The 27,283-nt window shown below is 44.9% G+C and overlaps 1 protein-coding gene and 1 pseudogene across 2 annotated transcripts; one reads left to right on the top strand and one right to left on the bottom strand.

The window, feature by feature from the left end:
• PIP5KL1 (phosphatidylinositol-4-phosphate 5-kinase like 1) lies at window positions 1–25,289 on the top strand. Its single transcript, XM_081179784.1, has 10 exons — window positions 1–112; window positions 8,266–8,466; window positions 11,199–11,249; window positions 13,018–13,172; window positions 18,013–18,137; window positions 18,258–18,292; window positions 20,395–20,450; window positions 21,277–21,389; window positions 22,536–22,695; window positions 24,293–25,289. The coding sequence occupies exons 1-10, from the start codon at window positions 95–97 to the stop codon at window positions 24,867–24,869; spliced, it is 1,491 nt and encodes a 496-aa protein (XP_081035910.1). The 5' UTR covers window positions 1–94; the 3' UTR covers window positions 24,870–25,289.
• On the bottom strand, window positions 22,702–24,284 carry LOC308579075 (10 kDa heat shock protein, mitochondrial pseudogene; annotated as a pseudogene). The gene has a single exon. The product of its transcript is annotated as a 10 kDa heat shock protein, mitochondrial pseudogene (transcript).
• Window positions 25,290–27,283: the final 1,994 nt, after the last annotated feature.

Here is a 27,283-nt window from a genome sequence, read left to right as displayed (position 1 = left end):
AAGTGGGTTCCGTGGTTTCTAGGGAGATTGGAATCCAGCTGGTCGTCACCAGCTTGTTTCTCTCAGAAGTGGCTGTACGACCCGTCCGTTTATCATGAGTTCCAAAAGTCAGGTATGGAGGAAACTTTCCCCCACTTGCTCACAAAAACCATGTCTGTGATCCTTCTTCATACCCCTTGCTCCAGGTCACAAAGTTGACACTTATTGGGAGCATTTGGAAGGCTAGGCAGCCCCACACCATAAAACACCCCAATAATGGACTCGTATTCACATTCCCTTGTTTTGAACAAAATGAAAGGCTTGTGGGAGTCAGTCCACATCATTGGTGGGCTCACTTCCTGGTGATAGCTCAGAATCCACAAATCAATCCTTTAATACAGAGCCTCGGGCCCAGTGGTCAAGTGTCACCCTCCACACTTCTCTGCCTGGCCCTTAGAACTCTCCCTCTACCCCACACCCCTCACTGGGCCTACAGTGCATCCCAGGTGTTTTTGCCTGGCTGGAATGTGTCCTTGAACTTTGAACATGCCTCTCAATTGCCTGAATGGAGGATAGAGGGGTGTGGGTGTAGAAACAAGCCTACTGTACAAAAGGAATATTTACATTCAGTGCCCCGCCCATTTTTGTGCCTTTGCCCCCACCCACCACTGTCATGTGGCCCTCGTAATGTTGCCCAGAAGCAAATGCAGCCCTCAGGGTCCCCTAACACTCTCTTAATCCGTGTTTCTTACATCTCAGTGGAATGCACTGCCAGGCCCTTTTAAAGGGCTCCCAGACAATTCTGCCTGTTTACTCAGAAGAAAGTCCCACTGATCGCAATGGGGCTTTACTCCCAGATAAGTGACAGTATGTTCCCTAAATCTTTCTGTCCCCTTCCTTGGAATGAGACCTCACGACAATGCCATGTGCATATGGTATTTATTTGATGGCACAGGTAAAGAGAAAGGACCCCTGGACAGTTAAGTCCAGTTGAAGGTGACTATGGGGTGTGGTGCTCTTCCCACTCTGGTACCCTCCAGGTATGTCCCGGTTTCAAACAAACAAACAAATGTATTTTATACTAATATCAAGATACACAGAAGCTAAAACTAAGGGATGTGCGCAGTGTTACTCCCTTTTCAAGGTAGGACCCACTGAAATAAAATACTGTGGAGCTAAGTTAGTCATGGCCACTATTTTTAATATGCCTGAGCTGAATTAACACTGGAGCCAATCCAGGCATTTCCTATAAGAGCCACTTTTCTGTGAGATAAATCCATTTACAACAATTGGCAGAATATTTCCCTTTTTAATGGGGCTTAACCATTCACCCTGTTCACAGCTTAGCAACTGAGAGGTTTTTGTTTTTTGTTTTTAAATGAAAATGGCATATATTTCATGAGCAAGAATGCATTTCAAGACATATGGTATGCTATCCACTGATAAAGAGTATCCACAGTTTTCTAGGCCACTGTTGCCTCCTTATATTTGCATTGATGGCACCAAACTGGGAGGGGTGGCTAACACCCCAGAGGACAGGATCACACTTCAAAACGACCTTGACAGATTAGAGAACTGGGCCAAAACAAACAAGATGAACTTTAACAGGGAGAAATGTAAAGTATTGCACTTGGGCAAAAAAAATGAGAGGCACAAATACAAGATGGGTGGCACCTGGCTTAAGAGCAGTACATGTGAAAAGGATCTAGGAGTCTTGGTTGACCACAAACTTGACATGAGCCAACAGTGTGATGCGGCAGCTAAAAAAGCCAATGCAATTCTGGGCTGCATCAATAGGAGTATAGCATCTAGATCAAGGGAAGTAATAGTGCCACTGTATTCTGCTCTGGTCAGACCTCACCTGGAGTACTGTGTCCAGTTCTGGGCACCACAGTTCAAGAAGGACACTGACAAACTGGAACGTGTCCAGAGGAGGGCAACCAAAATGGTCAAAGGCCTGGAAACGATGCCTTATGAGGAACGGCTAAGGGAGCTGGGCATGTTTAGCCTGGAGAAGAGGAGGTTAAGGGGTGATATGATAGCCATGTTCAAATATATAAAAGGATGTCACATAGAGGAGGGAGAAAGGTTGTTTTCTGATGACTCTGCAGCTTCTCAGCTGGAACATTAATGGCGGGAATTCCCCGGAAAAAAGAAGAAGAATCTTTCATATATTGAAAAAAGAACAATTGGACATCATTTGCTTGCAGGAAACGCATGTGACTAGGCTCCATAGGAAAGTGTTAATTAATAAAAGATTAGGCCAAGAATTTATCTCATCGGACAGAGTCAAGAAAAGAGGAGTGGTGATTTAAGCAAAGGAGAGCCTGTCACCAAAATTCTTATTTAAAGATGAGCAAGGAAGAATTCTGGCAATCGAGATACAGACTCAAGGAGAAAAGTTTTTAATATTAGGAATCTATGCACCGAATGAGGGGAAATCAGAATTTTATAAGAAGCTGCATGAGACAATGCTGGACTATCTGGACTATACCAACATCATTATGATGGGAGATATGAATGGGGTGGTCTCTACAAATATGGACAAGTCACAAAATCAAAATTTAACAAAAGACGGCAGACTACCTAAAACCTTTTTTGAACTAACTGACAATATGGACTTGATTGATATATGGAGGACAAAGAACCCCTTAGGTAAAGAAGGAACATTCTTTTCTGAAGCCCATCTGTCATGGACAAGAATCGACCAAATATGGATAACTAGAGGGCTGGCACCTAAGACCAGAAAAGTGGAAATCTGCCCAAAAACCTGCTCCGACCATAACGCTATGAAAGTGGAAATGAGACTTACTCCAATCGGTTCCTTCAGATGGAAAATGAATGACACCCTACTAAGAGATCAGGAGATTGTGAAGAAGGCCCAAAAAACTTTAAAAGATTACTTTGAGATAAATTTGAATACTACGGTGGAAAAAAGAATAATCTGGGACGCAAGTAAAGCCGTTATGAGAGGGTTTTTGATACAACAGAACACGATAAAGAAAAGACTTTGGAATGAAAAAAAGGATAAGATCTTAGAGAAGATAAGAGATGGTGAGAAAAAAATGAGATCAAAACCAAAATCACAGGAGGTTCTGAGAGAAATCAAATTTTACCAAGCACAATATGCTAAATTGATAAATCAAGAAGTTGAGTGGAAAATTAAACAAATGAAACAAAGATCATTCGAATCAGCGAATAAGTGTGGGAAACTGCTAGCATGGCAGTTGAAAAAGAGACAAAAACTGAATACGGTTACAAACCTAGAGATTGAAGGGAGAAATATCCAGAAACCTGAGGAAATTAGAAAGTGTTTCCAGAGATACTTCAAACAACTTTATACGCAAGGGCCGCAAAAAGAGATGGAGATAGATCAATTTTTAAAAATTAATGGGCTACCGAAACTATCTCAGGAAAAGAGAACAATCCTGAACTATAAGATAACACAACAATAAATTGAGGGTGCCATTCAGAACATGCAACTAGGCAAATCTCCAGGACCAGATGGACTTACCTCCAAGTATTATAAGACATTGAAAGATTTCTTGACACAACCACTATTGGTTGGAGGTCTGCAATCAGATCATGGAGGGGAAGAAGGCGCTGGAATCGTGGAAAGAAGCTTTCATAACATTGATACCCAAACTGGAAACTGAAAAGACCCAACTTAAGAACTACCGTCCCATCTCACTCCTAAATGTGGATTACAAAATTTTTGCAGATATCTTGGCAAATAGACTCAAAAAAGTGTTAAATGAAGTAATTCATAAAGACCAGGCAGGCTTTCTCCCAGGTAGACATTTGTTTGATAACACTAGGAACATTATTGACATTTTGGAACTTTTGCAAACTAATATAAATACAAAAGCAGTGTTAATTTTTATTGATGCGGAGAAGGCCTTTGACAACATTTCTTGGAAGTTCATGAAGAGAAACCTTGAAGGGATGGGAGTGGGACGGGGGTTTGAAAATGGAATAGAGGCAATTTACTCAGAGCAAAAAGCTAAATTGATAGTTAACAATGTGGTGACAGAAGAGTTTAAAATTGAAAAAGGAACACGACAAGGTTGCCCCATATCCCCTTTGTTATTTATTTCAGTCCTGGAGGTGCTTTTGAACATGATTAGGGAGGACCGGTTGGTGCAAGGAATACAGGTCGGAGTGAAACAATACAAACTGAAAGCCTTTGCAGATGACTTGGTTTTAACATTACAGGAGCCGGAATCTAGTACGAAAAGAGTTTTAGAATTAATTCATGAGTTTGGTCGGGTGGCAGGGTTCAAACTGAACAAGCAAAAAACTAAGGTTTTGGAAAAGAATTTGACAACTGAGGAATCAGAAAGGTTTCAGAAAGAGACAGATCTAAAAGTGGTAAAGAAGGTGAAATACCAAGGGGTAAATTTGACTGCTAAAAACTTGAACTTATTTAAGGATAACTATGAAAAATGTTGGTTAGAAATTAAAAAGGATCTAGAAATTTGGTCAAGATTGAAACTTTCCTTGTTGGGTCGAATTGCAGCTATAAAGATGAATGTATTGCCAAAGATGTTGTTTTTGTTTCAAACCCTACAGATTGTGGACAGAGTGGAATGTTTTGGAAAGTGGCAGAAAGATATTTCCAAGTTTGTCTGGCAGGGCAAAAAGCCCAGAATAAAATTTAAGATTCTAACTGATGCAAAGGAAAGAGGGGGATTTGCCCTGCCGGACTTAAGGTTATATTATGAAGCTGCAGCCTTCTGCTGGATGAAGGATTGGTTACTGTTAGAGAACACTGATGTCCTAGATCTGGAAGGGTTTAATAATGCTTTTGGATGGCATGCATATTTGTGGTACGACAAGGTTAAGGTTCATAAAGGGTTCAAAAACCATATTGTCAGAAAAGCAATTTTTATTGTCTGGACAAAATACAAAGACTTATTAGAAAACAAGACCCCGAGATGGTTATCACCAATGGAGGCTAAGGCCCGAAAATGACTCAATATGGAGGCCGGCTGGCCAAAATATTGGGAAATAATAGAAAAAATTGGAGACAATTGGAGGTTGCAGAGCTTAGAAAAATTAAAGAATAAGGTGCGAGATTGGTTACATTACGCTCAAATTCAAGAGGTTTTTAAATTGGATAAAAAGATAGGATTCCAGGTGAAAAAATCGAAGTTAGAGACAGAATTGCTAGAACCAAAGACTAAGGTACTTTCGAGAATGTATAACTTGCTGCTTAAATGGAACACTCAGGACGAAACAGTCAAATCAGCCATGATAAAATGGGCTCAGGATATTGGGTATAACATTATGTTTGAGGACTGGGAAAGGTTATGGACCACCGGAATGAAATTCACGGCATGTAATGCCTTGAAGGAAAATATTATGAAAATGATATATAGGTGGTACATGACCCCAGTCAAGCTTGCAAAAATATATCACCTGTCTGATAATAAATGCTGGAAATGTAAGGAGGCTGAAGGGACATTTTTTCACCTCTGGTGGACCTGTCCAAAAGTGAAGGTCTTCTGGGAAATGATCTATAATGAGTTAAAAAAGGTATTCAAATATACCTTTGTTAAGAAACCAGAAGCCTTCCTCTTGGGCATTGTCGGCCAGAAAGTGTTAAAAAAGGACAGAACTTTTTTTATGTACGTGACTACAGCAGCAAGAATACTTATTGCAAAATATTGGAAGACACAAGATTTGCCCAAACTGGAAGAGTGGCAGACGCAATTGATGGACTATATGGAACTGGCTGAAATGACTGGCAGAATCCGAGATTTGGGAGAAGAAACAATGGAAGAGGACTGGAAAAAATTCAAGGACTATTTACAAAAACAATATAAGCTGTATGAATGTTAAGAAATTGCACGATCTAGAAAAATACGGCTCCAGTAATTTGATTTTGAGATACAGAAAATTAAGTTATAAGTAAGAAAAGGTTGAAATTTAAAGTAATATTATGTTTAATTTAAGGTGCAAATAACTGACAAAAACTACTTTAAATTTAGAAATATAACATTTGAAAAGTACAAACAAGGTATGAAACAAGACAATAATTTGCTGGTGTTTTTTTATTACAAAGAACGCAGGGTAGGGGAGATGTGAGGAAGTCCGTTAGTTATATAAAAAATGTTTTGAACAGTTGGGTGTTTTTTCTTTTTCTTTATTTTTTCTTTCTATATTGTTTGTTGGTGTATTTGTATTTGCTTTTCTGTTTGTCATCTTTTTGGTGAAAGGATCTTGTGTGTTTACTCTTTATTTTGTGTTTGAAAATTTAATAAAATATTTTTAAAAAGAGAGAAAGGTTGTTTTCTGCTGCTCCAGAGAAGCGGACATGAAGCAATGGATCCAAACTACAAGAAAGAAGATTCCACCTAAACATTAGGAAGAACTTCCTGGCAGTAAGAGCTGTTCGACAGTGGAATTTGCTGCCAAGGAGTGTGGTGGAGTCTCCTACTTTGGAGGTCTTTAAGCAGAGGCTTGACAACCATATGTCAGGAGTGCTCTGATGGTGTTTCCTGCTTGGCAGGGGGTTGGACTCGATGGCCCTTGTGGTCTCTTCCAACTCTATGATTCTATGATTCATTTAGTCCTTTTGAGGACTGAATCTGGGATAAAATCAGGACAAATAATAGAATTCTGCATTGATCTACAGAGCTGGCACTGACAGGTGCCCCAGAAGACTCACTCTGCACTTGTGAGTAACAGACCTTGTAATGTGGTGGCAGCTACACTTTGGAACTCCCTGCCTGTTGACACCTGACAGGTTCTTTCACTATACAGTGGTACCTCGGGTTAAGTACTTAATTCGTTCTGGAGGTCCGTTCTTAACCTGAAATTGTTCTTAACCTGAAGCACCACTTTAGCTAATGGGGCCTCCTGCTGCCACTGCACTGCTGGAGCACAATTTCTGTTCTCATCTTGAAGCAAAGTTCTTAACCCGAGGTAATATTTCTGGGTTAGCGGAGTCTGTAACCTGAAGCATATGTAACCCGAGGTACCACTGTATACTTTTCAGCACCTGCTTAAATTTTTTTAATATTTTTAAAACTGCGTAGAGGTTTTACTGCATTCAAGTGGTATATACGGTATATATTGTTAAATGAATAAATTCATTGGTACATTAATATTAGCAAAGGATGTTACATCTTGGGACTATCATTTGGAATCCATTCAACAACATTTGCAGCAGAAATTACTGGCCAACAGTCTTACCAAAAAATCAGATAAGTGGCAAACCATGAATTCAGTCGTGATGTGGTGAATCAGATATTGCCAAGGAATTTATTCTTACCTTATATACCTTTCAAGCCCCAGAAAAAGAACGTTTGGAGATCCATAGATTGGAGAAAGCTGTAGTGGATTTTCTTCAGTTTATGATGTTTAAGACAGCTTTAGTTTGTTCAGAACAAGAGCGGCCACTGAGGAACTCACAAAAGCAGATTCCACCGGCCCATAAGTTATACATGCTTATAGAAAGGCAAAACCCCACCTTAGTTTTACACATGCAGGGGCATAACTAGGGGTTGGCTAGGTTGCCCCCCACCAACAGTGCAGACCCAGGGGATGCAAAAATTGTACAGAAAGAGCCAGTGATTGCCCAGGGTGTAAGGGACTGGGGGGGCACTGTTAAATTGCCTTGCCAATGGCGCAAGGGAGTCTAGGTATACTTCTGTACACATGCATATAAATTCACATTCTCAGAGGAAAAGCATGCCTGCCTAATCAGAGCTGGTTGCCTGATTCAGCAGGAATAATTCAGCGTCTACCTTCTACAAAACTGGTCCAAGGCTGCATTATTTTCCTGCACAAACATTCTTGACACATACAGTGAGCAGATTATCCTAATGATATCCTTTCACATACACTTTTTTTTTTTTGCACCTCTTCACCTGTAGGCTACCTGGCAATGTATACATCAATATACTATCACCTGCTACAGCAGCTGTAACAGATTCTGGACCTGGGCCATTTGATAGAAACGAAACTCCAGCCCTTTTCTCCAAGCACTGAGCAACATTCAGCTGCACCACACTCTGTCAGACATCACCCAGTGAATATCAGCAGCGGGGGAGAAATCTGATTCAGTTTGCATTTAAACCGTGCACTTTCTGAAACTATGCGAAACACAAAATTGCTTACAAAAATACATATACCGGTAGAAATTCACACTAAAAAGCTGGTGACCCTTCAGGATTAATCCATTTTGCATTACTTTCTGGGAAACCACACCTTGGTTTTGGAACGCTTTGGTTTTGGAACTGACTTCCACTGCTGACCCCTTCCTTTCTTCCCTTTTAGCACTGCGAGAGCGTACCTAAAGGTAGAAGTCGGAGGTTTAACCCATTCCTGTACCGGATCCTCTGGAGAATCCGCCAGCAGTGGAACCTTTTGGGCTTCTTTGAAATCAACGAGGATCACCCGCTCTATCAGTTCACCAGTATGATAAAGAAGGGGCTCAGGGCGTCTGTCAATCATGCTATCCATAACCCAGTAACCACAGTGAGTTTGGGCTGCAGGATGTAGGGGGCAGGTTCTATTCCCGCCTTTGTTGCCTCCTTGGCAACTGTGAAACAGGAGCCTTCTGGGGACAGGGATGGGCTAACTTTGTGTTTGGGGGGATCAACTTTTCCTCCCACTTCCCCCTTGAACCCCAAGGTTGACCATCTGGAGCCAGGTGTAGAAGATTAAGAGGAGGCAGGAGTGTGTGTGGGGGGACCAGGTGCAGAATCCTGAGAGGGATTCAACTAATCAGAGGTCAGCAACCTTTTCCAGCTGTGGGCCGGTCCACTGTCCCTCAGACCATGTGGTGGGCCGGACTATATTTTGAAAAAAATATATGATCAAATTCCTAAGCCCCACAAATAACCCAGAAATGCATTTTTTAAAAAAGGACACATTCTACTCGTGTAAAAACACGCTGATTCACGGACCGTCCGTGGGCCAGATTAAGATGGCGATTGGACCACATCCAGCCCACGGGCCTTAGGTTGCCTACTCCTGAACTAGGTGCTCCCATGACAGGCTCTCTGCTGAGCTACTGCTGCCTTCTGGAGACTCAGGGAGGGAAGCCATGCCCAGGCTGGGGCAGTGCTTCCTCCTCCTCCTCAGATGGCCCCACACGCATGGCTCCTGGGCTGGCCGAGAGGTGAGGGCTCGCTCGCCCAGCCTGCGAGGTGTCGAGGATGGAGATGGCAGGGCCAGGGGAGCGCAAGGCATGAGCGGAAGCAGTGGTGGAGACCCAGGCCACAGAGGAGTCCTCTGCTTCCACCGAGGGCGAGGAGGAGGCTGAGTTGGGGTTGTTGTGTGCGGAGCGGTGGCATCTCCATTCAGTGGTCCTGGCGTTGGCCTTGCTGGTGGTGGGAGGCCATGGTTGGTGGGCAACAGCAGAATATGTGAGGACAGTGGCCCTCAGCTCTCCTACCGCCACTCACGTGCTGCTCGGCCTGGCTGAGAGGGATGGAGGGGGAGGGCGGCAGCGCCACCCACCAAGGAGGGAGAAAACCTCTCCTCTCAGGTGAACGCCTCCACTCCAGCTGCCCAGGTGCTGGCAACCCATGCTATGAGGAAGGAGAGGGCAGAGAGGCCCACATCAGGGATGAAGAAGCTGTGTCCCCTCAGGTGTTGTTGGATTCCCAAGGTCCATTGGCCCTGGCCAATTGAGTTACAGTTACAAGGATGGCGGGAGTTACAACTACTACTACTAATATTTATACCCCACCCATCTGGATGGGTTTCCCCAGCCACTCTAGGTGGCTTCCAACAAATTATTAAAAATACAATAAAACATCAAACATTAAAAGCTTCCCTAAACAGGGCTGCCTTCAGATGTTTTCTAAAGGTCAGGTAGTTGTTTATTTCCTTGACATATGATGGGAGGGTGTTCCACAGGGCAGGAGCCACTACCGAGAAGGCCCTCTGTCTGGTTCCCTGTAGCCTCACTTCTCGTAGTGAGGGAACCACCATAAGGCCCTCAGCGCTGGACCTCAGTGTTTGGGCTGAATGATGGGGATGGAGACGCTCCTTCAGGTATACAGGGCCAAGGCCATTTAGGGCTTTAAAGGTCAGCACCAACACTTTGAATTGTGCCTGGAAATGTACTGGGAGCCAATGTAGGTCTTTCAGGACCAGTGTAATGTGGTCTCAGCGGCCGCTCCCAGTCACCAGTCTAGCTGCCGAATTCTGGATTAGTTGTAGTTTCCGGGTCACCTTCAAAGGTAGCCCCACGTAGAGCGCATTGCAGTAGTCCAAGTGGGAGATAACCAGAGCATGAACCACTCTGGTGAGAGAAGAGTTGAAGAGTGGCAGGTTCCTCATTCTTGGTATGCATAGATGGTGCTATGTGAATCCATAGGTAACATGTGTGGGAAACCTCTGAGGCCTGAGGCCTAAATGTCTCCCCCAGGCTTATCTCTCTGGCTTTCACGACTATCCTGAGGCCACACCCCTCTTCCCCAAGTCACACTCCTAGCTGTCTTTGCTTTGCACATTCATGGCGTGTTCCTGCCTCACTGGGATGCATCCTTGATCATGGCTCTTTCTTGCCTAGATAGAGGATGGGGAAGGGTGTGTGAGTGTGGATGTAGAAACTAGCCTACTGCATGTAAGATGTCTTCTTCGCACAAAGAATAATGAGCAAACATTGCACGGTCCAGAGGTAGTATTGACATTTTTGCTTTGCCCAGTTTTGCCCCAGCCCCACCCATCTACTCACTGGCCCTTTGAAGGTTGCTCAGAAAGCAACGAGGCCCTTGGACTGAAGAAAGGTTCCCTGTTACTGGGCATGGAGAACCTGTGGCCCTCCAGATGTTTTTGGACATTCAACCCGCATCACCCCAGGAAGCGTGGTCAATGGCCAGGGCTGATGGGAGTTTCCTCTGAGCACACACTTGGCCTTGAATCTTTCCACCAACCTTGCCACCCACTCCAGCTACGCCATTGTGGTGCACCACATCTTCTGAGAGCCACTGATCTAAAATAGCGACACATAAAATTAACAGCAACAACCCCGCATGCAATACCCCCTAAACAACAACCCAGTGCAAGAGTTTGTTCAGCAGCCTCAGCATTTGAGAAATGACTGAGCGACTCAAGTTTTTATTACCTGTAAAGAGATGTATTTTATTGGTGACAAGCACATGAGGAATTTGCTGGGAAATCCTGAGGCATTTGCTGGGAGTTCTGAGGACAAGAAGGGGGAAGGGTGGGTGTTCTGACACTCTTTCTCTCTCCAGGACGTCCTGAGGGAGGATCAGTTTAAGGCAGTCCTCAGGCAGATGCACGAGGTAGGCATCCTTTGAAGGGGGGGGGTCCCCAAAGGAAACTTCCCAAGCACAAGTTGGGTTTGGGCTGGGTAGATCTGTACAACATTCCAGATTCTCTCCACTTCTCCTTTTTCCAGCATTAGGTTCAGTTCTTCACATGAAAATTCATCAGCATGTGAGCACACATGTCTCCTTATTAATTTATTTACTATTTCATAACGCTTGTTGTGAAACTGCCCTAAGATCTACGGGTATAGGGAGGAATACAAATTTTAAAAAAACAAAACACCTCAGAGCAGTATACAAAAAGAATGAAATTCAGGAATGAAATTAGCAGTAAAAACAATTTTAGAAAGCTATTTATAACATTAAAAATCAGCAATAAGCACAATTTGTGTTATGTACTGAAGTTCTCACCCTGGGCCAGCAGGGGGATACTGTAGATAGTTTTCACTCAGGTCCACGTCAGTTATTTTAGGCGGGAAACCCTGGGTTGTTGTTGCTACAATGTTGACAGCTGGCTGCCTATAAAAGCAGGCCGGCTGAGCTGTTTGCTGTTCAGTTCTGTCCAGCTTACGAATAAAGAGCTGCTCTGGAGAAATTGCTGTGTCGTCTGCTATGTTCGCCCACAACTTAACAATTTGGTAAACACAAATTGAAACACATGTCAGCATTAGGCAGGGAGTTCCAAAGTGTGGGTGCTGCTAGACTAAAAGATAGATTTCTTACAAATGCTGAATGAGTATTATGTGGCACATGTAACACTGCCAATTCCAGAAACTGAAGTAGACTGAAGTGAGCACATGTCAATATATGTACCGTATTTTTCGTCCCATAGGACGCTCCGTCCCATAGGACGCATCTAGTTTTTTGGAGGGGGAAATAAAGGAAATTTCCCCCCTTTATTTCCCCCCCAAAAGCAGGTCGGGGAAACCGAACCAGGTCGAGGAACAGCGGGATGGCGGCGCTGTGCCTCCCTGCTGTCCCCCGAGCTTGTGGGGCTGGCCCATGTCTGCCCGGTGCGAGGGGCGCTCTGCATCAGGGCGCCCCTCGCGCTGGGCGGCAGGCTGCTATCCGCAGTGTGGGGAGCCTTGTGGGGAACTCCTGCAAGGCTCCCCACGCTGCGGATGTCTGTCCGGCGCGCAGGGTGCTCTGTTTCAGGGCACCCTGCCCGCCGGGCGGCAGGCTGCTATCCGCAGCGTGGGGAGCTTTGCGGGGAACTCCTGCAGGGCTCCCCACGCTGCGGATGTCTTCCTGAAGCCTGGAGAGCGAGAGGGGTCGGTGCGCACCGACCCCTCTCGCTCTCCAAGCTTCAGCAAAAGCCTGCATTCGCCCCATAGGACGCACCCAGATTCCCCCTTCATTTTTGGAGGGGGAAAAGTGCGTCCTATAGGGCGAAAAATACGGTGATTTCCCCATATAAACACATTTTATGCTAAGCAATTTCCTCCTAATATAATGTATGTTGTGTCTATTATCACAAATATGTGCATTTCAAGCACACTTTTAATGTGCATTTTTTCACATGTTACTTGGCTGGAGAACTTAGCAATGGGTGATTTGGATGAGCACATTTTGAAGGCTTGCTGTGTTTCAGTTCCCACATATTGCTTTGAAAAGTGTGAAGCAGATATATTTGCCTTGAAATGGGAACTGAATTGAATCATTCCCTCCCTATCAGGGACTCTGCTCAGCTGTAAGGCTCTCCACCAGAAGGGCAGAATTTTGGCCCGCTGAGCATTCTGGCCGCCCCTTTCTCTGCACTGACCTCAGTTCTGCTTCCCGGCAGGGCTTTGAGATGAGGACATACGCTGCTCCTGCTTTTACCCGGTTCCGAAAATTTCTTGGCATGGTGGATGTCGATTACCAACGGTCACTGACTTGTGACAGCTCATACTTGCAGTTCATCAGCAACTCTAAAAGCACGGCTGACTTCTTCCTCAGGTCAGAGAAATATCTTGTCCACAGCAAGAAAAGACACATGTGAGACCTGCAATAAAGAGCTGCAGCGTGTCCTGCTGCTGTTCAGCATATCTCCCCTGCCCTGCTTCCCTGGCTTTTGGTTGCCCCTCCCCACAACAATCCGTGAGCCTTCCATGCACTCTGAGCATGCTCAGTTCTCACTGGACTACTTTGAGTCGGTCTCTTCACTGCCCTCACCCTCATTCACGATTCCCTCCAAAGGTTTGCTGTTTGTTTGTTTTTTTTGGTACATTGGCAAACTCTGGGATTCTCCCAAGTCTTCTTGTGGATGGGGGGTTCTGTTCTAGATACATAAGCATCAGCACACAGCCTGCACATTGGAAATACAGGGAATAATATGAATATATTCATATGAACCTGCTTTGTGCTGTGTCAGACTCGTGGTCCATCCAGCCTAGCATTATTCTGACTGGATTCAATAGTGTAAATCAATAGTAAAGGGACCCCTGACCATTAGGTCCAGTCGCAGACAACTCTGGGGTTGCGGCGCTCATCTCGCTTTACTGGCCAAGGGAGCCGGCGTACAGCTTCCAGGTCATGTGGCTAGCATGACTAAGCCGCTTCTGGTGAACAAGAGTAGCGCACGGAAATGCTGTTTACCTTCCCGCCGGAGCGGTACCTATTTATCTACTTGCACTTTGACATGCTTTTGAACTGCTAGGTTGGCAGGAACAGGGACCAAGCAACAGGAGCTTACCCCATCGAGGGGATTCGAACTGCCAACCTTCTGATCGGCAAGCCCTAGGCTCTGTGGTTTAGACCACAGCACCAGCACCCGCATCCGAAAATCAATAGTACAAACAGCTCATTTGTATTAAAAATGTTGCATTAATACATGGTTGTTCTTGGCATCCATCTGTCTCAGGTGACAATGGAGGAGTGTGTCTTTGGGGGTGAAGTCAAACCACTGGAGAGTTACAGCGCCTGCTGTGGCTGTGGAGACTGATATGGGAGAGACATGTTTTGTTGCCTCTGGAGCAGGTGAAGGCGTCCAGCTGTGCTGCTGCAGATGCACCCGGGCATCTCTTCTCTCTGTGCTCCTCCCAGGGATCATTCCTCCTCTGGTCACTTCTTCCTCAGACTGCCTATAGCTGTCTCCCATTCAGCTGCATTCTCCACACTCATTTCCAGGTGCAGCAAGTTTGTTGAGTTTCCCAGGGAGTTCAAAGGATAGGGAATGGGTTCTCCTCCCCTCACAGCTCTTTTCCCCTGCTCTATGTCCTCTTCTCATCCTCCATCTGCTCTGGTGGCCCCTGCCACTCATACAAGGCAGTGGGTTGGCTGGGGCATAGAATCATAGAAGTGTCAAGTAGGAAGGGGCCACGAGTGTCATGTAGTCCAATCCCCCAAGAATGCAGGAGTCTTTTGCTCAGTGTGGGGCTTGAACCCATCAGTGTGTGTGTGTGTGTGTGTGTGTGTGTGTGTGTGTGTGTGTGAATCAGCAATATCAAAAGCAACACGATGGCCAGAAACAATTACAATGTGAAAAACTTTACGGAATAATTCAAAACATCAAAACTAATAAACTGAAGTCTCTGAAAGTCCTTCAATGAATCATAATCGCATGAACACTGTTCCAGAGTACAGTGGTGCCCTGCAAGACGAATGCCTCGCAAGACGGAAAACTCGCTAGACGAAAGAGTTTTCCGTTTTGGAGGTGCTTCACAAAACGAATTTCCTATGGGCTTGCTTCGCAAGACGAAAATGTCTAGCGAGTTCCTGCTGGTTTTTTTCCCCTTCCCCCCCTTTTTCTAAGCCGCTTATCAGCTGATCCGATCAGCAGATAAGCCGCTAAAAGCCGCTAATAGCGCTAAACCACTTATCAGCTGATCCGATCAGCAGATAAGCTGCTAAAAGCCGCTAAAAGCCGCTAATAGCACTAATCCGCTAATCCTTCAATGGGCTTGCTTCGCAAGACGAAAAAAACCGCTAGACGAAGAGAATCACAGAACGGATTCTTTTCGTCTTGTGAGGCACCACTGTATTTTTCATTCTCATGTATATTATATCTATTCAAAAAAAAAGATTGGTTAATGAAGAAATTACATATCTTTCTACTTACAAGTGTTGAACTAATTGGCTGATGAAGAATTCAACCAAACAGTAGTTGTTATCCGGAAACACTGTTCAGCAGAGTTCAGAGTTGGACATCAGAATTGGACATTTGCTGATTATACAAGGCTTCACAGCTGGCTCTCCGCCGGCTAAAGTCTGGCACCGTGATTCATTTAAGGACTTTCAGAGACTTCAGTTTGTTGGTTTTGATGTTTTGACTTACTCCATAAAGTTTTTCATGTTGTAATTGTTTCTGGCCATCGTGCTGCTATTGATATTGCTGACTCATATTTTGCAACACAGGGGTGTGTGCATGTGTGAAGGCAGGTGTCCAAACTGGGCCAAGGCTGCCTTAAGCAGCCATCTCTCACTGATGAAGGTGTTTCTCTGGGCACTTTCTATGATAAAGCTGCTATGAAATGTACCATACTTTAAAATTTAGCCTCTATAAGTTCTTTATGCACTTTATAGTACAGTGGTACCTCGGGTTACGAACTTAATTCGTTCCAGAGGTCCATTCTTAACCCGAAATTGTTCTAAACCTGAGGTACCACTTTAGCTCATGGGGGGCCTCCTGTGCCGCCATGCCACCAGCGTGCAACTTCCGTTCTCATCCTGGGGCAAAATTATCAACCTGAGATACTACGTCTGGGTTAGCGGAGTCTGTAACCCGAAGTGTCTGTAACCCAAAGCACTTGTAACCCAAGGTCCCACTGTATATATTTATGAATTCCTATGCATTTTATGTTGGAGCTACTAGAATGCAGCCAGTGGCAGATCTATGGGTCTCACACTTCAGCGGCATCCTGTTCACTGCCAAAATTCCACCTCTTGTGCTCCATTCTAAGTCATAGTTGCAGCATCCCTTGTGGTGCCCCAGACCCCCCCACCCTGTGCAACCAAACCAGTTGTGCTTCCCAGATCTGCCTCTTATGAAACTCAATTTGCATTCATACTGGATGGGATTTGCGTAAGGAGAAAGCAAATAGACAGCAGTACCGCCAAACTTCCCAGACTGTCTTTCTAAACCAGGGGTCAGCAAACCTTTTCAGCAGAGGGCCAGTCTAGATTTTTTGGGGGGGAATGAACGAATTCCTATGTCCCACAAATAACCCGGAGGTGCATTTTAAATAAAAGGACACATTCTACTCATGTAAAAACATGGTGATTCCCGAACCACCCGCAGGCCGGATTTAGAAGGTGATTGGGCCGGATCTGGCCCCCGGGCCGTAATTTGCCTACCCATGTTTAAACTAACATGTGTTGGCCTTTCCTATACAGTGGTACCTTGGTTCTCAAACGGCTTAGTTGTCGAACAAATCGGCTCCTGAAAGCTGCAAACCCAGAAGTAAGTGTTCCGGTTTGCAAACTTTTTTTGGGGGGGGGGGGGAGCTGAATGTCCAACATGGCTCCCGCTTGAGTGCAGGAAGCTCCTGCAGCCAATCAGAAACCGCGCTTTGGTTTTCGAAGGGTTTCAGGAATCGAACAGACTCCCGGAACGGGCTAAGTTCGAGAACCAAGATATGACTGTACAGTACAGTGGTACCTCGGGTTACAGACACTTCAGGTTACAGACATTTCAGGTTACAGACTCCGCTAACCCAGAAATAGTATCTCGGGTTAAGAACTTTGCTTCAGGATGAGAACAGAAATCGTGCTGCTGTGGCGCGGTGGCAGCAGGAGGCCCCATTAGCTAAAGTGGTGCTTCCGGTTAAGAACGGTTTCAGGTTAAGAATGGACCTCCAGAATGAATTAAGTTCTTAACCCGAGGTACCAGTGTATTACTAGATTGCTGCTCTTAGGGTTGTTGACCCTACCCTGTCCCTTCTGAAGCAGAGAGAATACATCTTCCCAGTGGCGTAGCGTGGGGGGTGCAGGGGGGGCCGGCCGCACCGGGCGCAACATCTGGGGGTTAGGGTGCGCAAATCCACGGGTTAGGGGGCGCAAATTACTTGCCTTGCCCCGGGTGCTGACAACCCACGCTACGCCACTGCATCTTCCTTTCTCTCTCCTGCTGAGATCAGAGAGCAAGCTCTGCTCCTTTGCAGCTTGTTAGTTGGAGTAGGAACTGTTTACTATCCAATATGTATTTCTTATAATAAACTAAGTTTTCCACACTCAGTGTGATTGTTTTACCACTAGATTGCGTTCAGCAACATGTATTCAGTATACAGCCAGCTTCCAAGCTGTGCGCTAACTCTACTAAAAATTGCATGCATTTTAAATTTTTAGCCTCTCTACATATGCTATCTATGAATCACTGTTTATGAATGAAATATATTGCAAATAAAGAAAAGCAAAAGAACAAAGATTTATGGACTTTGTTAATTTTTCTACCAGTTGATACAGTTCTTGCCAGGCAGTTACTGCTGGTTATAATATCACTGACATGCAATCACATTGGAATGTTAATTACATTTTGCATTAATTGTTCTATTTTAATGGTTGACAGTTTGCTATATGAAGACTTTGAAATGTTATGGTGTTCGTATAAACAACCTGAGTTATTTGTTGGATTGTTGGGGGTTGGGGTTGGGGGGGGGGTTCTTTTGAACTCATTGAACCCAACGGTCATCTAGTCCAATCCCCTCCCATGCAGTTATTTCATATTTGAGCTTTGTTGTGATGATATATTGATTTGCAGTTTTGTTTTGTTGAAAGCTGATTTGGGCATACTTGCATGAGAAAGTGATATGTAAATTTAAACAAATAAGTGAATTCCTGCTTCCCTCCCCGTCTTAAACAGCAATGATAAGCGCTTCTTCCTGAAGACTCAGAGTAAGCAAGAAATCCAATTCCTTCTCACGAACCTAGCCAAGTATCTTGAGCACATGGAGAGATACCCTCACTCCATCCTCGTCAAATTCCTGGGTAAGACATGCTTGTAGAATATGAATGGAAACAATCCTTAAGTCAGCAGCAGTAATACGTTTCTTATGATCAGGCCAAATCCTTTGGCTGTGATGTGTGTTTCTCCCTTCCTTCCAACAGGTGTCCACAGTATTATCGTCCCTCGGGAAAAGAAGGTAAGGTTTTATGTGAGCTATTGAATGTAGCCTTTTTAGCCTCGGGTGAGAAGAGCTTTGTGCCCGGGAAAGGGAAATGGGAGTCAACAGACACTCAAGGAATAGTTTCAGAGAAAAAGCTTTATTTCTACCATCCGGGCTGGTAGAAGGAGCAAGTGTGATAACTCACAAACAAGCACGGGGTTCACAGTCATTTGCACAGAGCATATATTCCCCTCCAGTTCCCTCCCCTTTCTCCTCCTCCTCATGAGTCCTGCCCCATGTTGAGTGAGTTTCCTGAGCATGAACAGAAAGCTCCTGTCTTTGGGACTCTTTTGGACTCTTCCCAGGAAAGGGGGTGGGTCGAGGAGCCTTGCGGTTCAGCGTGTTCAAGATGTGTTACAACTGAATGAGATAAGAGTCAGTTCTCAGGCCTGAGTATTCTTGGCAATGAGCCTATTCATTAGCTTTTTGAAGCCTTCTCGTACTGATAAAAGAATAACAGTTTGCCTTTGCCACAGCATCTTGTGAGAAAACAGAGGAAAACTTTAGCTGTGGATTTTTAGAAGAGAGAAAAGGAATTTTGGACAGTTTGAGGCCTGGTTGGGGGGGGGGGTCTTCGGGCCTAGGTGGAGTCACCTGTCATCACCTCCTTCAGTTAATATACAGTACCTGCGAGGAGATTTTGCAGGGCTTCAAAGCTCCCTTACTGGAATATTTCTGCTGGGGCTCCAGCCTTGAAATAAGCTAGTTATGGGGGCTCAAACAGGGCAGTTCACTCATCACCCCCAGGGCATTTTGTGGGGGGTGGGAAGAAATGGCTGACCTCTTGATTTCAGCTAACCCTGTTACCATACACTCCCACATTTCTCTGATGAAAATAGGGACATCCCATATTCCATGATGATATTTTTACTATTATACCCCACACATCTTATTGGGTTGCCCCAACATTGGGCAGCTTCCAACATAATAAAACATTAAACATTTTTTTTTTAAAAAAAACTTCCCTATACAGAATTCCCTTCAGAAGGCTCGGGGGTCTGATAACTCCATACCCTCCAACATTTCTGCAATGAAAATAGGGACGGAAAAGCAGGACATTCCGGGATCACATCAGAAACTGGGATGGCTTCTCTAAATCAGGGAAACTTGGCGGGTCTGTGTTGCAGCTTCTGCACTCCTAAAAATACCTCCCTCTTGTTCCTCAATATCCCTGTTTTGGAGACAATCCTGCTGGCACTCAAACACTGGAGTTTGCTGTTAGAGGGAATGTTAGATAATTGCCACAACAGAAACATCTATAAATAAGGCCTGGAGGGGGCGGTTATGTAATCACCCCTCCTCTCCTAGCACCCTCATTTTTATTTTGAAAAACCTGAGCTGTTGTACCCAGTGCTAGCCCTGCTAAGAGTAGACCCATTAAAACTGCCAAGTCTGGCTTACGTAGGCCCATTAATTCCAATGGTTCTACTCTGAACTTATTTGGCTACAAGCCATTATGTTTATTATCTAACTTGGGGAAGAACGGGCACCTACATTTGCTTGTTTTCTTGTCCCCACCTCACTTTTTGCAGGGCCTGTCTTGCTTTTTGGAGTTTTTTTTAAATGTCATCCAGAGATTTTCAAGTGCTGTACAATAAATAAATAAATAAAACTTTTTTTTTTTTTAACTCAACACATTTTTAGGGGCCTTGTTTTCATCACAGCATTACAGCAGCAAACCCTGAAAATGAGGGGTGGGAAGTGGGCAAATTTTGAAAGCTTTGTGGGGCACAAAAAAAGGACTTTGGCATCATAGTTGGGGTGGTCTATAATTTATTTATTACCCAAAGAATATTAAAAATAGATTTCAAGAAGTTGAAATTACAGAAGTAAAGTGGGTCCTAAAAATATACATCTTAAGTGTCAAAAGCCAGGGTAAAGAGGTGGGTCTTAGGGGTCCCTCCTTTCCCCACCCATTGAGGAAGCCCCTTGCCTTCCACCCATCTTTCTGTCTTAGCATTAAGCATCCTTAGCATTAAACATCCTATGGGAGGGACTGCACACTGCCATGAGTGCTGCATGCTTGAATGGTCTTAGCCCTGGACTGACCTGCTGCTGTTTTCTGCTTGTGCCTCTAGAGATACTTCATCATCATGCAGAGTATCTTCTACCCTCATGATAAGATTGTCGAGCGGTGAGTTCCTTGCATGGTTTGAGAGGAATGGCACCATTTTTAGCTGGGGGGTGGGGGTGGATCTGAGTTGTTGATAAAGGCCTTCCTCCACTCCTGGGGCTAGACTTCCTTATGCCCTTCGGAGTAAGGCCCATTGAACGGGGGTGGGGTGGGGGGATTACTTCTGGAGGGTTGTGCTGTGGAGGAAGACCTTATTCCCTATCTCCTGACTGGGCTCTTTGAAGCAAGGCTTACCATCCCTCTGCCTGACATGCTAGGTTTCTGTGCGCAGGGATTTATTTATTTTTGTTTCTAGCAAGTGTGAATTGCCACAGCTTAGATGCAGGTACCTGGCCTCAGCAAGACCTGGGCCCAACTGCACACACCCCAGGACATGTCTGGTGTGCACACCCCCCCCCCGAAGTTGTGTGTTGCCAGGGAATGAAAGGAGGTATAGCAGTGGGCAAAAGAAGTTTGTCCATTGTCACCAAATCTTATTGAGTCTCCTTCATAAACCTCTGAGCATTGCTCGGACTGCAGATCGGAAGCCACTGTTCTCACTAGAAAAATTGTTCTCTTCTCTGGCCTGCTACTCTAAAGGGAGGTGGGTTGCTGAAAGAACAATGGAGCCCTGAAAGCAAGTTGGGAGTGTTGATCCAGCAGGCCCGGGTTCAAATCCCTGCTAAGCCAGGAAGCTCACTGGGGTGGTCTTGGGTGTCACCATCTCTTGTTTCTGACCTACGTCACGGGGATATTGTTGCTGGGATGCCCCAGGCCTTCTTGGACGACAGGTGAGGGAATGAAGACCACCTCTCTGGCACTGACCAGCCCTCCTTTCCCCTCGCAGGTATGATATTAAAGGATGTGACGTGGGCCGCTGGACAGATCCGGCCCCGAAGGGCAGCGAAATCATTGTGGTTTTTAAGGATCGAAACTTTGCTGATAAGACCATCTGCCTTGGTAGGTCTCACCACCCCCCACCCCACCTGTTCAGGACCTGAAGGAGATGCTCACCTTCCTGGCCCCCATCCGTTCTCTCCCACATTGTTCAGGCATTCTACAGAAGAGCTGTGTGTGTAAACCAACAACGGGTGTCTTAGGCGGAAAGTGCAAATATCCGGGATTCTGTAGCGCACCCGTGCATCCCCAAAGAGTTGTCATTGCAGCCTGTTGCCACAGAGCAATTAGTTATTTTAGAATGCTGCAGCACGATTGCTTATAGGAGTGAGGCCTTGTCAGCATATATAACATCTCTTCTCAGAGATCTGCACTGGTTGCTGATCTGTGACCAGGCTAGGTTCAAGGGGCTGCTATTAGTATACAAAACCCTTAACCCCTTGGGACCAGTTTACCTACATGTGCCCACTTGGCTGCTTCAGTGGACAGAACTGGTACTGCTACAGATGCCACATGGTACCCATTCCACACCTGTAAGAGCTCCAGTGTGGCAACACCTGCACTTTGGAACTCCCTGCCTGTTGATATCAATCATGTGCCTTCATTGAACTCTTTCTGATGCTTGCTAAAATAATTCATATTGTGACAAGATGCTTAGATGTGCTGGAGGGAGTTTTAATCTATTCTGGTATTCACTTCTTCAGTGTTTAATGTATTGTAAGTTTTTCCTGATTTTTTTGGATTTATCTTTCTGTAAACAGCTTTGATGTTCCTTACAATCTGGTAGCGTATAAATTTTATGAAATAAGTAAATAATCTTAAATAAATGGCAACATGTAAAACCACAATCTCTGATATGAAAGCTACTGTCCTCCCAGACTGATGCTTTTGTGTGGAGAGGGGCCGTATTCTGCAGTATGCTATAGGTGCAATAATAGTGCAGCTTTCTAATGGACTGTCCACACAAACATCATTCTGCTTTATCAGTTGCTTTGCAATGCTTCCCCAGGGTTACCACATTATTGCCACCTGCGGGTGTGCTCTTGTGTTGTAGCTCAGCAAAAGCAGGACAAAATTCCTCTAATGAGGGCTGCTGAGAGTTGGGAGAGATCTCGGAGGCCAAAGAGTTTGCTTTTCTGCTCAGTACAGGGGATCTTGCCAGCTCTTCACCCATGACTGGCCGAATATGCCCATCTCTCATCCATGCAGGTCCACAGCGTGCCTGGATGCTGACTCAGCTTGAGCTGGACACACAATTCCTGAAGGATTTGGGCGTGATAGACTACAGCCTTCTGGTGGGCTTGCAGCCCCTTCATGAGGACGAGAGGCTCCTGAGCCATGCACTTGCCAACATCATTGCCAGAAGCATGTGAGGCCCTACGGTGGGGTTGTTATTGTTGGTTGGGGGTATCTGTCATAGGGGAAGCCAGTCTGGCAGGGCCCTTACTTTCTCCCTACCCTCTACTAGCCAACTCAACCTTCTACAAGCCCTGAAAGCTCCCAAGTGCTTCTCACACCACCTTCTCTCTCTCTCTCTCTCTCTCTCTCTCTCTCTCTCTCTCTCTCTCTCACACACACACACACACACTTTTTTATGTTGAAGTCAGAATGATGCTTGGTAATTTGGGAGAGTTTGTATTTATTGGAAAAATAAAGAAATTATTTATGTGGTGGAACAAAACCATTTGAACACTTTTTCAGAATAATAATAATAATAATAATAATAATAATAATAATAATAATAATGAAAATTTAATGATAGTGCATCAAGATGAACTGTTCAGTCCACATATTTTCCAAGAATATCTCTAAATATGAAACAGTCCTTGACATCCAGTCGAACTGTTTCTCCATCGTTCTCCAGTAGCAGAAACTTCTCACCAACTTTTAAACTAACTGGATGAGTATCTCCCTCCTTGCCTTTAGAGCCTGTTCCAATTGCCATAACAGTGGCTTGTAGAATCACAATGCCTCCTTTGTTACAGTCTCAGCTGCACACCTTTCAACCAATACACGGTCAAAGAGGGGAAGAATTTTTTTCAATGCCTGCTTTGCCATGGTACACACTTACAAGGCCCCCTGTTCTGGCTACCTGCTCCCTCTGCAAGAACTTGAGATTTTTTTAAAAATAAAACATTTTCTTTTAATTTACAAACTTGTATACCCCTGCATACAAGTTTGCATATCCTCCTGTATGTGTGGAGGAGAACATATGCAGTATACTATAATCACTATGAATTACCGGTATTTATTCTATGCTATCTTATTTATGGATGGCCCCCAAAAGCTCTTCCCAGTTGCTCCGTGTGTGAAAGGCATAGCAGGGCACTATTACTGCAGTCAGTGACTTGTTGCAGACATTTTTGCAGGTCACTGATGCAATAATATTTCAATTGTGGTGGACCATCCACATGTCATTTTGCTTTCTAAGTTGTTCTGTGATGCTTCCCCTGTGCTACTATATTATTGTTGGCCAGAGGGGCTCTCTTGAGCTCCTAAGTGCAACTTAAGTGGGACAACTCCCCCTCCCCATAACATTTAGATGGAATTACGGGAGTGCAACTGGTTTGGTCACACTGGCACAAAGCCTTGCGGGCCCCACAGGGGACACCACAACTATGATGCTTAATGGACGTCAAGAGGCGTGGGGGCACTGAATTTTGGCATCGTACAGGGCTCCCCTGAAATTTGAGACACCATGGTCCACCACTAAATAACACTTGTGGTATTAAAAAGTTACCCGGTTTCAGCTGAAGTTAGGGGGGACTGGTTGGAAATGTAGGAGTATGTCTGCCTTGAAAGCTTTGCAGGCACAAACAGTACTGAATACAGTATTGCATATAACTGTCATGAATCGACAAAAAAGGGCATCTGAAAGGAACCACTATACAAACAGGATGTTGGACTGAATGGGTCTTGGCCTGACCCAGCAAGGCTCTTCAAATGCGCTTATGTTCCCCTGACAGGTCGATTGACACTAACAGTGATCACCAGAACCAGAACTTTGGGAACGCCTTGCAGGAGTCTCACACGTCTCATGGCTATTCTTCTAGTGTGGACCAGTTCTACAAGCTCTCTCCCGAAAGCAGGTACACCATCCAGAACATGCTGGCGCTGTACCTGAAGAAGAAAGCAAACACAGACAAGGAGGCAGACTCTTCTAGGGGAAGCGAGACCTTCATGCAGGAAGTCTTGGCTCCTTACGTGCTCCATGGGATCAACTTCGACCCGACCGCCCAGTGTCCTGTTGGAACAGAGGAGGGTGGGCATCCCCAAACCTTCAACCATCTGGCGGAGTCACTCTTCCACCTGGCCCAGAACAGGCGGCTCCTTCCCAACACGCGGAATGCCTTGCACGTGATCGATGGTCCTGACTATCGCTATTACATAGGTATCGTTGACCTGTTCACAGTCTACAACTTCCGCAAGAAGATGGAGCATTTCTGGAAGACCCTTCGGTTCCGGGATAAAAGTTTCTCCACAGTTGGCCCCGTCTATTATGCTAGGAGGCTTTGCAAATGGGTGCAAGACCATACCGCATGAACGCAGGGAGGGGGGCAGCTGCAGGAGGGCTGAGGGAAACATCCCCAGACTGTCCCCAGAGTCTTGTCCCCTACATGCCTTGCAGAGAAAACAACAAGTACACAAGAACAAGCTTTGAAGTGACTGCTCCAGGGAGTTGGAGGTCGTTGTGGAAACTTTTTGGTGTCCAGGGATGGGAACAACATCTGCAGGAAACTAAAATTCCCCTGTATCCTGGTAGCTGGGTTATGTCACAGGGCCAGAAGGGAACAGGTTTTTCTGCAGGAGTGGTGTGTATTTTTGTGAGGGTGGGGAGACGTGTGTCTTGAAAAGCTGAGACACTGCAACTTCTGGGATTTAGATCTGAATCCTGGACATTGTAAACATCATTGCTGCATCCTGGATATGAGGGTGGTGACAATACAGGAATCTACAAAAGTGTTTGTGTGTGTTTCTGCATCCCAGCTTGTTATTGAGCATAGTTATACAGAGGTATTAAGGAGGCCAGGTGGAGTTAAAGGTGAGGGGGGAAGAGACATCAGACATGCAGCGGCAGCAACCCACTGATGGCAAACGATTAAAAAACAAATAGCTATACGCATACTTTGTTTTCCCTTCAAGAAGCTGACAAGAAAGTTGCACTGATATTCATTAAAATTGGGAATATTTTTTGGGAAACACTTTCAGTAATACGGAATAAAGCATCTCATAAAAAAACAATACCAAATCTTAGCAGAATTCCCAGGAGAGTTCTTAATAAGGGAAGAATCAACCTCTCCCCCACTCACAACCTCCCAATCTGTGAGCAGTGCGAAATTCCAGGGGTTCTTGGCGCTCACCCAGGGCTCATGTTTCTTTTTGGAAACGAGGCACAGTGGAGACAGTGCTGTCTTTAGGATATATGGTTTGTTTATATATACAGGCTAAGGCTATGATGGAGGGGTTCATGGCATTAACCCCCCAAAAGGGTCTTTCTTCTCTCATAACTGCAGTCTTGGACCCATACAGATACCAACCATTGCTCTGCCTCTCTGGCTTTCCAGCTTGCCGCTTTTCTTCTTTGTGACATCTCATCACTTTCAACTCTAAATTCTGGCTGTAACTTTCATCAGAATGCCCGCGTGGCTTATATTTTAACACTTGCTGGATCCAGGGATTAGAGGGATCTGGAAACCCATGTTAACACCCCAAACTCATAATACAAACCGGAAGGCAAAAGGTCATGATCAACAGGCTCTATTGCTCCAGCTCCACACAGAGACAACCGTTCATTTGCATATTGTCCTCCGGCAGTACAAAAGGCATGGCACTGAAATGGGTGGGCACTAATGCTCTCCTATATTTGTTTTCTCACTCTCTGTGTATACACACATAATTTTTATTAAATTTTGTTTTACAATTTAAAAAACTCCTTTTACATCCTTAAGATAGCAATGACCTCCCTTCTTGTCTTTCCATGGTTCATTTTACATATCATAAATCCCTGCATATTCTACAAAAACTATACCAATCAGTATTTCATTATTGCAGCCATCAAACCTTATTTACACTGTTGGATTTATCTTAACTCTGCCAGCGTTTTCAGCTGTACACAATTATTTCCCATATATTCAATAAATATATGCTCTCCTATATTTGCAGACAGTTAATGCATTCAGTTATGGAGCTCCCAACTATTCCATAATTTTGGAACTGTTAAGGCAGTGGTCCTCAAAGTGTGAGGATGGCAAGTATAGCAGGAAGGTTCAATCAAATAAACATTTAAACATTTCAGTTTAATACCATATATATAAATGTATTATCAATAAAAACTTTGCACAAGCAAATTTTTATTCTGAAAGTGTGGCCCAAAGGAAAAAGTTTAAGAAACCACTGTATTAAGGAGTAATTGAGAAAAAGAGTTGTCAGCGACAGTTCTTAGAAGGTTCCGTTTTCAGAGGTGAGAAATCTGTGACCCTCCAGATGATGATGGACTTCAATTCTCTTCATCCTTGGCTCACTGGCCATTCTGGCTGGGGCTGATGGGATAGCAAGTTTTTCAGCTGGGAAAGAATCAGGGATGGGGAAAGGGAGAACCGGGACAGGAGAACAAGCAGTGCATTTGTTTGAAACAAGACTTGGGAACATCTGTGGCCCTCCAGGTAATGTTTGACTCTAGCTCCCAGCCCCAGCCAGTGGGGCCAAAGGCTAGAGATGATGGGAACAGGAATCATAACTACATTGCAAGGGCTATATGTTTCCCATCCCTGCTGTAGATCTAACTCATGGGTAGGCAAACTAAGGCCCGGGGGCCGGATCCAGCCCAATCGCCTTCTAAATCCGGCCCACAGACAGTCCAGGAATCTGTGTGTTTTTACATGAGTAGAATGTGTCCTTTTATTTAAAACGCATCTCTGGGTTATTTGTGGGGCATAGGAATTCGTTCATTTTTTTTC

This window comes from Podarcis bocagei (genome assembly GCF_964188305.1).
Source record: "Podarcis bocagei genome assembly, chromosome: Z".
NCBI classification, from domain to species: Eukaryota; Metazoa; Chordata; class Lepidosauria; order Squamata; family Lacertidae; genus Podarcis; species Podarcis bocagei.
This window is presented reverse-complemented; position numbering and strand designations above follow the sequence as displayed.

Excerpts from the sequence above, each read along its gene's own strand:
- PIP5KL1 (XM_081179784.1), top strand. Across the intron at positions 8,467-11,198 it reads TCCATAACCCAGTAACCACA|GACGTCCTGAGGGAGGATCA; the intron begins GTGAGTTTGGGC and ends TTCTCTCTCCAG. Across the intron at positions 20,451-21,276 it reads CATGATAAGATTGTCGAGCG|GTATGATATTAAAGGATGTG; the intron begins GTGAGTTCCTTG and ends TTCCCCTCGCAG.